The following is a 12,403-nucleotide window of genomic DNA, read 5'->3' as shown; positions in this document are numbered from 1 at the left end:
AGTAATGACAACTTAAACAATTTTTTAAATTAAGAGCATATCAGGAACAAAAAAACAGTATGGTAATAAAAATAATTATAATAATAATAATAAAAACAAACCCTAAAGAAACAGGATCTTAAGTGTCACAAAGCTTTATACTTTACATTTTTGTTTTTTTTTCTACGACCTGGAAAAAGACAGCAGGTCTTGTCGTAAGAACTTTTGTCTTGTTCCAAATGGGTGCCGTGTTATGCGCACACGGGCATCCGAGTTTCCAGCTATTACGTATTATTTGTTGTTATGCGGTTGCTGGTTTTTTTTTTCTGCAGACTGTAAAAGGAGTCCTCGATGTTAAAAATTCTTAAATCGGCATTTTGTGGAGGAGCCTGAAGGCGCGGCTCCCGCTTCACAGGATGGCGCAGAAAAACTTCTTCTCTCTAAAAGGGTTTTCTGAAGCAGGCACTGGGGTCAGTAATGGGTCTTCCTTGGCGTGGGCTTCGCAGTAGGCCATCAAGTCTGCCGCTGCCTTCGATACCTGGAACACAAAGCCACATTTCAAGGGACGGTTTTAAAAAATGGTTGAACGCGCTCGACAACAAAATCGCCAAATAAAATAAATACTGGATAAAAACTACTCGACTTTCAATGACTGGAAGCTCAACTGCACCCAACCTCTACCTTTTAGCCGATGTAAAATAACACATTTAGGGATCTATTTATAACCAATTCAGAGCCATTCACCCAGAAAAGTTTTCTGAACGTTCCTTCTGTGCAAATAGATGCAAAAATTAATCCTATCAAATATATCCCAGTCAGGTCACTATCTGCAAGGGGTTTGCATGTTCTCCCTGTGCTCGTGTGGGTTTCCTCCAGGTACTCCAGTTTCCCACCACACTCCAAAGACATGCTGAAAAGGATAAATGGCTCCAGGGCCGGATTTCCCACAAGGCCAACCAAGGCCCGGCCTCGGGGCGGAAGGAAGGAGAGGGGCAGCAGGGGTGTGGAATTCCTATCTCCCGATGCCCGGGACATGCAGTTCCGGGCGCCGGGCTGGTAGTTGTTTCCTACATTTAGCCCTGCTTTGGGACAAGCAGAGGTAAATGTAGATAGAGGAAGCCGCTGCTTGTTTTGTAAAAAATCAATGTTATGTAATGTAATACAGCTTTATGGCCACCAGATGGAGCTGAGGAAAAAAAAATACCCATTTCCTAAACTCCTCAGCTCCCTCTAGTGGCCAAAATACAGTATTACATTACATTGACCTGAAGGGAAAATAGATCTAAGAGTGTCCATTTTGGGTCTATTCACACAGAACGAATGTTCAGAAAGATTTGTAGGTAAATGGCTCTGCAAATTGGTTATAAACCGATGCGACCTTAGGGCTGAGGTCTTTGAGCTGAATAGCAGTGGATGTTGAGGAGACTGGTCATCAAGCACATGTAAGCAGAGGTGACCAGTCCCTAGAAAAAGTGCTAGAGTCTCATTACAGCTGGACTAATCACCCACAGGTAAACTCAGGCCCGGATTTACTCTCTCTGCTGCCCCAATGCCAGGTTCCTCAATGTGCCCCCCTGTATGCAGGCTGCATACAAGTAATCTCGGCGACCTCGCCGAGATCACTTGTACAAAACAAGCGGCAGCTTCTCCGCTGTACATTTAGCCCTGCTTACCCAAAGCAGGGCTAAATGTAGAAAACAACAACTAGCTGCATGTCCCTGGCATCGGGGAGATATACATTTCACACCCCTGCTGCCCCTCTACTCCCCCGAGTAGGGTTGCCCCCTGTCCAGGATTCACCTGGACAGTTCGGGTTTTGAATGCTCTGTTCGGGTTTCATGGCAGGAGAAACCCGCACACAAGATGTCAGGCAGACGACAGGGGCAACCAAAATTAAGATTGGGGCTACTGGCCCCTCACTGAAAATAGTCTCAACTGTGATATTTACATATGAATGGGTGGCTCTATTTACATATGAATAAGCCATGACTCATTAAAAAAATGTCCACGCCTCACTAGAGTGTTCAGGTTTCGCTTGAAGAAAAGGTGGCAACCCTACCCCGGGCCAGGCCTCGGTTGGCCTTGTGGGAAATCTGGCCCTGGGTATACTGATGATTTGCAGAGAGGAGGAGGCAGGTCTAACAATGACAGCAAAGTGACAACTGAGGGTTAATGTATTGTGCCTGGAGTTGGGCTTTAAGCTGATGACTTGCATTTTTTTAAAGTGGAGTCACCAAAGGAGAGCTTGACCAACAAATGACTAGCAATCCATCTATAAAGGCTCCCTGGTTGGACATATCTCCGCCCGGGTCACCGGTTTAATTGTCTCATCGCAGGTAAGACAACAATAGCGAAACCTTTTATTGGTTGCTGTTGGCAAGAACCTTAGATTTCCCTCAGCACCAGTTTTAATAATTCAGTCCAGCGTGAGATTTCAACCTTATTACTTGATAATAAAAATAATTTCTTGTTCCATGGTCCAGCCATATATTAGACAGTTCTGGAAGCCTGCACAGCAGGATATCTATTATTCAGCACATTGTGGATCCTCACAGCCTCAGAGTGGGGCAGAGAAGACTCGGAAAGGGCGCATTTTCATGTGCGCCATTTTCAGCAATTAAATAGACCTGCAGTCTTCTTCTTGTGGCTTCAGTGTCCCATGTATGATCAGAAATAACACATTTCCTAACTCCTCTGTGTATTTACAGTTTATAGAAGAAAAAAATCCTCCTGCAATTCTGCAAGCTTGTCCTCAAAGATGAAGGCAAGAGGAAAGGAAAATTGAGTGGTTTGTATTGTAATCCGGTTTAATGAAGTTATGAAATTCAATCAAGGATCTCATTGGTTACTGTTAATCAGGTTCCAGGGTTTTTTTTTATGTGGATTATAAAATGTAAGCAACCATCTCAGTGGTAGTTGCAGTAATCACATTGTGGCTTAGGGCTTTTTTGTTTATTTTTTTAAAGTTATAAAATGTAAAACAAGCGTCTCAGTGTTTATTGCAATAATCAGGTCCCAGGTATGTTTTCTTTTTAAAGGTTGTAAAATGTAAGCAACTATCTTGGCGTTTGTTGCAATAATCAGGTTCCAGCTTTTTTATATGTAGATTATAAAAGGTAAGAAACCATCCCAGTGGTTGTTGCAGTAATCAGGTTACAGTAATCAGGATGCACCGATACATCGGCCGCCGAAACATATCGGCCGAAAATTGCACTTTTGGCTAAACGCCGAAAGTGCCATTTTCCTGCAGATACATCGGCGCATCCCTGTTTTCTTTCCTCCCCGCTGGGCGCTGCTCTGTGTCCCAGCGGGGAGGAGAGAAACTGTGACAGCCGACTGAGCGCTGCGGGAGGAGAGCGCTGTGAGCCACCGGGATCTCTTCTCCCACACCGCTCAGCCTCCTATCACAGTCCGGCAGAGTGGTGTGTGGGCGGAGACAGCCCACCCTGTCACACCCTGGAGCTCTCCTCCCACTGCGCTCGCTCAGCCTCCTGTGACAGTGAGGGGAATTTATCAAAACTGAAGTAGACAAAATCTGGGAGCAGCTGTGCACGGCCACCAATCCGCTTCTCTATTTCATTGCTAAGTCTTAACTAAATAAACAGAAGTGAGAAGCTGATTGGTTGCCATGGGCAACTTGCTCGAGATTCCGTCTGCTCCAGTTTTGATCAATTCAACCCAGTGTGTCAGAGAGGAGAGCGGCTACAAGCAGCCAGAGATCAGTGATCGCTGAGTGTTTGTAGATAATTGAGGACAGAGTATGGTTACTATATCCTCAATTATGAATGAATGGCAAGTGATCTACATCACCTCCTGTCCATTCATAGTTGTGGTTATAGAAAAACACACAATGTTCTCATGTTATCAATGAACAGGAACACTCAGTATAGAGCCTTGGTTCTCAACTGGTGGGTCGTGTTCAGTGGGTCGCTGCATGCCTTCCACTTTTCTAGGTGAGAGGCTCCACAGCCCCCCCTAGCGCAGCACACACCGAGTCAGTTCACACACCGAGCAGCCATTCAAAATATGCTGCCCGGCACTAACTGCCGACTTGGGGTAGGCTGGGGGTGTGGACGTGAGGGAGCTCCATCCACAGCTGCATTGCTTACAGCTCCCTCATGTGTCCCGTAGAGGTGCCTGGACTGGAGTGACATCACATTCTGACTCCAGACACCTCTACAGCCGCGCATGGGAGCTATACAAGCAATGCACATATGAATGGAGCTCCCTCACAGCACAGCAGCCCACACTGCCGTGCATTCTATAGCAGTGCAGCTTAGGTCACAACTTAATGACCGAGGACAAATGTGGGTCCTGAGGTTACACAGGTTGAGAACCACTGGTATAGAGGACTCCTGTTCATTATAATTGAAATCATTTTTTTTTTCCGGTTTCGGCCTGACAATTTTGTTTCGGTTTCGTTTCTGTTTTGAGATTTCGATTTTAGTGCACCTCTAGTTTTTTTTGTTTTATGTAGCTACGAAATGTAGGAAAGCATTGGATTGGTTGTTACCATCAAGCTGCCAACACTAATAGAATGACAATGTTATCACCAAACCAGTAGGTCCTATAGCGGAAATGAAAAGAATAAATAATGATCTTGCCCATAAGGGATGTACAGGTTTGAGAGCTGAAGTGGTTAAACCAACAAAAACAAAAGCTTAAAATTAGACATATTGGGCAATTACTATAACAAAATATTTTTGCCAATGATTTACCTCACAAAATAGTAAAAGAAAAATGCTAAAATATAACACAGGGAATTGTAAAAAGAAATCAAAAAACATCAGCGTCAGAAAAATTAAGTAGGGTGCAGGTGCCAGTTCTATAATTGTCGCCAATGTCTCCGTTAGCATCACAAATCTAACAACATTAATAGATGTCAACAGAAGAACAGTGGGTGGGTTCAGCTTTATGAAAAATGCAGCTGGGCTAATGACACAAGGAGCTCGATTCTCTAAATTATCCAAATACATCTGCATCTCCCCACCATCTCTCTCCGTTTGAAGCGTTCAGCTCCATTATTCATAGCACCATGGGTGGAATACAAGCCGCTCCATTCCGGGAGTTCACGTGGTGCATTCAAATCCGTTGATGAAGGGAAGTTCAGCTGGGGTTTGATTTCCGATGCATTAAATTTTTAACGAAATGCGTGGTTAAGGAAAATGTTATTTAATGCATTTATTAAACAGAAGGGGGGGGGGGACACATAATCACCGGTTTGCTGGGAGGGCAGGAGAAGGAGGTTCGAAGAAGAGAAAGACGTTGGTCTCAAAGGAGTGGATGTGTGTGACTCAAGATGGCGGCTTCAGGACAAATTGATAATCTTAGAAGAAGGGTCATCTCGTACAACAGATTTTGGGATTATTTCCGGGAAAAACTATTTTACAGAAACCTGTGGAAATCTGAGGGAATCTGAACTTGACATAAATATGACAAAATGTCTTTTGTTTGGAGTTGTTTATAAAGGAGGCAAAGTGACATATTCTCCTTAAAGCCGAAGTTCAGTTTACTTACATCCCCCCCCAAACCCCATGCTAATTACTTTTTTTAAAGAAAGCCTTTCAATTTTTATTAATTTTGGACCCAGTGACATTGTCACTGGGTCTTTGTGCTTCCTTATGCAATAAATAGGGGCCTTCATAGGCAGGTACAAGTTTGGAGGAGTGGGTGTTCCTAAGCAGGCAGACCACCCTAGGTAACACCCACATGTCATGCTGAGCCTCCATTGAATGTAAGAAGCAAATTCCAATGAATGAAAGGGGCGAGCCAGGGACATTCAGACTGGGGAGGAAAAGGCTTGATGGTGCTGGATGTCCTCCAACCTGGAAATGAGACGGGCTGCAGCTTCTAATGCCCATTGTGAGGGACACACAGTGTTCAGTGAAATCTGAATAAACAATTTCAGTCCAGGAGAGGAGCCGGTGCAACTGTGCTGACGTGAGGTAAGGCTGAATTTCAGCTTTAAAAATGGAACTTTACCCCCTTTGACTAAAAATCACATCAGCATACAGCTCTGCATGCGGATATGAAATCATCTTGCATTCATTAGATACACACACATTTTGCTTTTACTTACAGTTTATTTTTGTCCACTTTGGCACATATGATGTAATTTTTGCCCATACGTTGCATCCTGGGAAGGTTACATCAGCAGAGCATCGCTGGGAAATCTCATCTGTAATCTAAAGAGATCTCAGAAGGAGGAAAATGCCTTTCTCTGAGATCTTGTTAGATTATAGACGTGCATGGTCACATGTCACCTGGGCCAGAGTTCCAGGAAGTAAAGGGAGATTAAGTTACCCGCACTTTAAGTTACCCGCACTTAGTTAAAATGGCCACTGTTAGAAGAATGGGGAGGAAAAGAAAAATAAGGTATGCAAAGAATAAAAAGCCGGCAATTATCTAGAAGTATCTGTTTGTAGATTGTCATTACTAAACATTTCTAAAAGGTGCCTCTGTTATTATTTTGAAGATATGGGTAAAGCTCCTCCTTTAGCCCCACTCCCATACCAAAAGAACTGCTCCACCTTACAGAAAAGCCATGCTTATTTTTGTCTCCATATAAAAGCTGTTGGCGTCACTTGCTGTGATGTTCTGTGGTCAGTGAGGGACATTTGGTAACCCCAGTTCAGCTGAGATCAAGCCCTTGGTGCAATGGGTGCAGAGCCCGAATGGAGGCCAACTCGCTTGTTATGTCTTCTATGCGTTACAGTTCTAATGTAGAAAGACAAAATCCATGACTAATCGTAAGGAATGATTTGGTGTATTGGTTTCAGATTGGAGTACTAGATCTTGAGGCTGCTCTCAAGAAAAGAGCAGGCCCATTGTCAGAGGTCCTTCATGACTTTGGTGTTCCCACACTTGTCATGCCTGAGAAAGGGACCCCGAAACGTTGCTATAGACAAGAGGTGTGTGTGACGGACCTAGGGCTGCAGAGATATATTACCGCAGAGAACTTTAATTGCTGTGTGTTTTTTCCTGTTTAATACTTTATCTAGAGAGAGCATGTCACCATTTGACTTGATTTGAACCATCCGGACTTCCATCTTGTTTGGATGCCATCTCTGCTGAACGTGTTTTTGTAGGGGCGGCAGGCTGTCTGGAGTGGCTATTGTTTAGGGTGATGTGATCAAGCTTTTATCTAATTAAGGACATTCATTTCAAAGAGTGTCTGTGCTTAAGGAATGCCAATGCGGCACCCGGCTATCTGGGGCAGGGGATTGTTCAAGGTAACACCCTAAACTGTTATCTGATTCTGTGAGGCATAAACTCGGTGTGCTTTTTTCAATATACCAGTTCATGTTTCCACTCCAAAGTCAGTGTTGTCTGATTCTTGGGGTAAGCCTTTGCTATATTCACTTGCTTCTGGTTCCAGCACCCAGGGAACAGCCTTAAGACGGAGATATCCAGTCGGGGTATCAGGGAGTCTGTCACAGTGCGCATCAATAAAATGATCACTTTCTGAAGATTTGACCACGGTGTGCTGGTGATATATTTTACTACTTGAATCTGAAGCGGCGCCATCCGCAGTCACTAGAGCACCCACCGCCAGGGACATACCAGTAAGGAGTGTGGTAGGATTCTCCTGCACACTTCAATATAGAACACCAAGGATTGGAAAGATTGGAGATGGAATACGAAAAATCGAACCCTTTTATTTGATGGAGCAATCCTAAAACATTCTAATGAGTTAAGCGAGACCTCCAATGTGTATTGAAGTGTTTTTTTTGATTGTTCCATCAAACAAAATAATGACATCATCTAAACTTTGTATTCATTACCTCTATAGACAATCCAAAAGGAGACCAAGACTTTCTCATGACAGTTGTGGCAGATGGGCAGAGCTGAGGGATCTAATACAGGACAATCCCGTGCATCAAATGACAGCCATGAGCCATACCTTTATTCTGTCAATATTGGCTTCCATCTTCAACTGTTCTACAAGCTTCCTGGCTTGTGCTATATTGGCTGTGTTATTGCTGGCCATTAGGCTGCTGGCTTGACTTTCGAGGTGCGCTGAAACACCAAAAAGGAGAATGAGACAAGTTAATTAGTTTCCAGGCTGCACAATTATCAAAGTACACATTATCTGAAAGACACGACTATAATTAGTAGACCCATTAGCGAGACTGGCATAAAAGAAGTGGAGGTGTAGTTGGCATTAATCACTGCCTGCAGAATTCTTAAAGATTTGTTTTCATGTTAATAGAAAAAAAACATTTCTTGTTTTTTTTTTTGAAGCTCAGAATTATGTTTTATAGGACAGTACAGGTGCTCTTTGAAAGAAGCTCACCATTCAGCCAGTGCCAAAAGCAAAGAGATAGACAAAATGTATAACAGCCCCAAAAATGGAAATCTTTATTCACCGCTCCAAGCTTGCTCCCGTGATGGACTACAATCTCAGGTTCAGTTTACTCATTTGTATTGAGATTGTAGTGCTTCACAGGATCGAGCTTGGAGTGATGACTACTTTACAACACACACAGGGACCATGGGGAACAGACGTAGCCCCCCTCCAGAAGGAAGGAGAGTGTCAGCACCAATTCAGAGATGATTTGAGGATCTATAGCCGAGTGATACACAAATAAGAGACATTTTTGTTCATAGTTAAAAAGATACCTGAATGCATTCTTAAGATTTAACTCCTGAGTTTAGTGTCATTTTAATAACATTAGCTGGTCCTGACTTGACAAATTAATTCTAAGAAAATATATGAGAAAATGAAAAGAGAAGTGTTAGAACCAAAGACTACTTATAATGGTTTTGCCTTACTTTACAAAAATGCCCATAAGATCTTGCTGCCATAGTCCTCTTGTATTTCTGAATTGGTACTCACCCTACTCTACAGCAGGAATATAAGGAGGCGGAGTCTGTGCTGGACTGGCCTATAGCCGCACCCTAATGTAGAGTCCGCCTCCAATACCCCAATTGCAGGGAGGTTGCTGCCCTTGCAGACAGATGACCGGTGGATGAGACTGTAAACGTCATCTGGTTTTAGGACAGATCTACGAAAAAGAGCCCTTGGCTCAAGATCAGGGGTATCCAAACTCCAACCCTCCAGCTGTGGTGGAACTACACATCTAATCATGCATCTTTCTCTGGAAGCCACACCAGTGGCTATCAGAGTCTTACAATGCCTACTGGGATTTGTACTTTCACCACAGCTGTAGGGCCAGAGTTTGGCTACCCCTGGGCTAGATCGTTACAATGATTCAGCCTCAAAAAGAGAACGTACACCTTAAATGCCACATGTTAAAGCTTAACTCCAGGCAGATATAAAATAGACTAATACACTTCTCTAATACTATAGTAAACTCCCCGTTATCCAGCATCCACAGGGATTGGTAGATTCTGGATATATGTAATTTCTGGTTGCTTGAGAGTTACTATTAAAAATAGGTCTAACTAATGCCATACCCCATACTATGCAATACCCCATACTATGCAATACCCCATACCATAACAAACTCTGTATTAACTTCACATTAATATTGAAATGCAGTAATCGAAAGCAAAAGCAAGACAAAACAGACACATGGTCGTTTCCAGGATAATACATGGCGCAGATCAGCAAAACCTTGAGTACACAGGGGGATTTTTTTTCCGGTTAGATGAGAGTTCTGGTTAGTTGAATACCGGATAACAGAGAATTTACTGTATTACATTATTAAATGTATTTTTAAATGCTAGAATCCAGGATAAGTCCAGGGTGATCTAGGCTCAGTGAAGTGAGTTGAATAATGCTGAATATCAGACTGAGGGCATCTAATGGCAATTTGTTTGAATATTGCAGCAAAAGCGGTCTTTTAAAAAAAAATATTTTAATGGTCTGTGAAGGTTATCTCCAGATGTATAATTTTATTTAACTTTTGGATAGAATGGGAAAGACTTAAAATATTTTTAAGGTTTTTATTTCTGTATGTGACCCTATCGGTGAAATGTCCTGTCCCTGTGACACCCGTACAAAAAAAAAATAAGAGGGCGTGGTTGTCACTGGAGCAAGAATAAAATAATTGATAGAAGTTCAAAGCTTTCCCTCCTCTAATAAAAAAATGCATTTTGTAATTTGTTTTTGTGTGCGCTCATCCTTACAGGATGATGAGATCTCCTCAACAGGGACACAAACAGCTTAAAATATATTATATTTCTGGTGCCGGAGTGGGGCTTGAAGCATCCAGTGCTCTTCTGTGCCTTTTACTCTTACAAATACGGCATGCTTGCTTTGAGCTATTCCACTTTTCATAAAATCAGCCTCACCAGGGACACCAGGGAAGAAGAGGAGGAGGAGGAGGAGGTGGGATACCACTGGCACAAAATCCCTGATTTCACAGGATCGATAAAACACGGACATGACCTTTCTGTTTTTAGAAGCATTGATTCTAAAACGTACCGGCATCAGAAGTATGCAAGATTTGAGATTGCATGCCAGACTGTCAGGGAAAACTCCTTGCAAATGGGAAATATCTCAACTAAGGTTTTTGAACTTAAAAGGGACACCAAAATTAATTTCTTAAAATTAAATCTTAAAAAATGCATTAAATTACCCCAACTATGAATAAAAATGTATCTTATTTGTGTATCACTCGGCTGTAGATCCTCCAATCATCTCTGAATTGGTGCTGACACTGTCCTTCCTTCTGGAGGGGGGCTACTTATGTTCTCCATGGTCCCTGTGTGTGTTGTAAAGTAGTCACCGCTCCAAGCTCACTCCTGTGATGGAATACAATCTCAATTAACCCCTTTGTGACTGACGACGTACAGTGTATCAGTATTTTGGGGTATCTCTAAATTGATGACCTGTGGGGGCATTTAAAGCGTCTTTTATTGACTTTTTGGGGTACTGCAGTTTTTCGCCGTTTCACGGACGCACGCAATTTGTAAACTGGGCATGTTGGGTATTGTTTTACTCGTTGTAACCTCATCTTTTATATTCCATTCAAAAAAATGGATAATTTGCTGTGTTTTGGGGCATTTAATTAAATTTGTCACTAAATTTTGGGGTTTAATAAGGAGTTGCGCTAATATTGCGCAACATAAAAATTTTCAACTACCACCATTTTATTCTATAGGGTCTTGGCATTCAGAAAATATATAATGTTGGGGGGTTTTAAGTCATTTTCAGGTCTAAAAATGTGGAATATAACATGGGTGCAAAAAATGAAAAAAGGGCCTCAGTCATGAAGGGGTTAAAAAAGCTGATATTGTTGTCCATCACGGGAGTGAGTTTGGAGCGGTGGCTACTTTACAACACGCATTACTAAATGTAGAAAAACTACCAGCCCGGAAAAGCATGTCCCGGGTATCGGGCGAAAGGAATTTCACTCCCCTGCCCTCCCTCTACTCCCTGCCACCCCGAGGCCAGGCCTTGGTGGCCTTGTAGGAAATCAGGCCCTGCCCATCAACTCATCAGTCATCAGGGGGTTATCCCTGATATGATGAGGCAAAGCCCTGCCTCTACCAAGATGGCCACCTCCACACAGAGACACCATGTGAAATGATCATCTGCAGGGAGACCACAGGAAATCCTGGTGACCAGTACTGACCTCTGCCAGTTTAGGTCTTAAAATTCTAGCTATATATACAATCATACACTGTAGCTAGAACATAGAACAAAATGAAATAATGTGCAGATCATTGCACGGCATGTTGTGAAATAAGCATCACAAAAGGTTTGATAAATATTTCCTATGCTCCCCAGTATCCTCTAGTGGCCATAATGCAGAATTCATCACAATACATTCGACCTGAATAGAACACATATATGTGTTAGAATGTTAATTTCTGCCATGATCAGCACAAAACAAAATGTTCACAGATATTTGCAGGGTGAAGGGCTCTGAGAATTGTTTATAAATAGACCCCTAAGACAAGCGGATAAAACAGAACCAAGATAGTTACAGAAAAAGCTACTGTAATTTTTACCAAAATGATGTTCGGGGGTCCTCTTCCAGTCACTCACAATTAATCTTTTTTTCCTCTCTATTCTTTTTTCTATGGAGAGAACAAAAAAAGAAAAATGTTAATTGAAGGCCAGACGCTAGATAGGAGCTGTACAATGGTAGAACTCAAACATTCGCTTTGAGCTAATCTGCAATTCACAATGAAAAGAGTAATACCAAGGGCACATAACCTGATATTAGGTTACAGTGTTTCTATATTGGCACAATCTTATTTTTAACTATACAGAAGATACAGACTAATCAGGAAGCCCATCTGTCTGTAAGTGTATGTGAAACAATGAAATCACATCATGATAATAGATACATTTTAAATAATACAAATGTAACAGGAGGAGGAGGAGGGGGAATGCTTGGAGACACCCAATATGGGAGATTTTCAAGTAGTGGGCTGCTCGGAGAAAAGTCAGGCCATATTAATAGACTCTTTTGAAGAAAAAAGTGCTTTGATATTTGATCGAATC

The 12,403-nt window shown here is 42.3% G+C and overlaps 1 protein-coding gene across 1 annotated transcript; it reads right to left on the bottom strand.

Moving 5' to 3' along the window:
* Positions 1-296: 296 nt before the first annotated feature.
* On the bottom strand, positions 297-11,935 carry GNG2 (G protein subunit gamma 2). Its single transcript, XM_018558368.1, has 3 exons — positions 11,905-11,935; positions 7,883-7,998; positions 297-517 (listed from the first exon to the last, which is right to left on the bottom strand). The coding sequence occupies exons 2-3, from the start codon at positions 7,967-7,969 to the stop codon at positions 389-391; spliced, it is 216 nt and encodes a 71-aa protein (XP_018413870.1). The 5' UTR covers positions 7,970-7,998; positions 11,905-11,935; the 3' UTR covers positions 297-388.
* Between the last annotated feature and the right edge of the window lie 468 nt (positions 11,936-12,403).

The sequence above is a fragment of the Nanorana parkeri genome, unplaced genomic scaffold (assembly GCF_000935625.1).
Source record: "Nanorana parkeri isolate BGI_ZX_2015 unplaced genomic scaffold, ASM93562v1 scaffold335, whole genome shotgun sequence".
NCBI lineage: Eukaryota > Metazoa > Chordata > Amphibia > Anura > Dicroglossidae > Nanorana > Nanorana parkeri.
This window is presented reverse-complemented; position numbering and strand designations above follow the sequence as displayed.

What these genes read in the sequence shown, in the direction of transcription:
- GNG2 (XM_018558368.1), bottom strand. Translation starts at nt 7,969, where the DNA reads ATGGCCAGCAATAACACAGCCAATATAGCACAAGCCAGGAAGCTTGTA. An exon ending in CCAATATTGACAGAATAAAG is followed by an intron (nt 518 to 7,882) that starts GTATGGCTCATG and finishes TTTGTGTTCCAG; the next exon opens with GTATCGAAGGCAGCGGCAGA.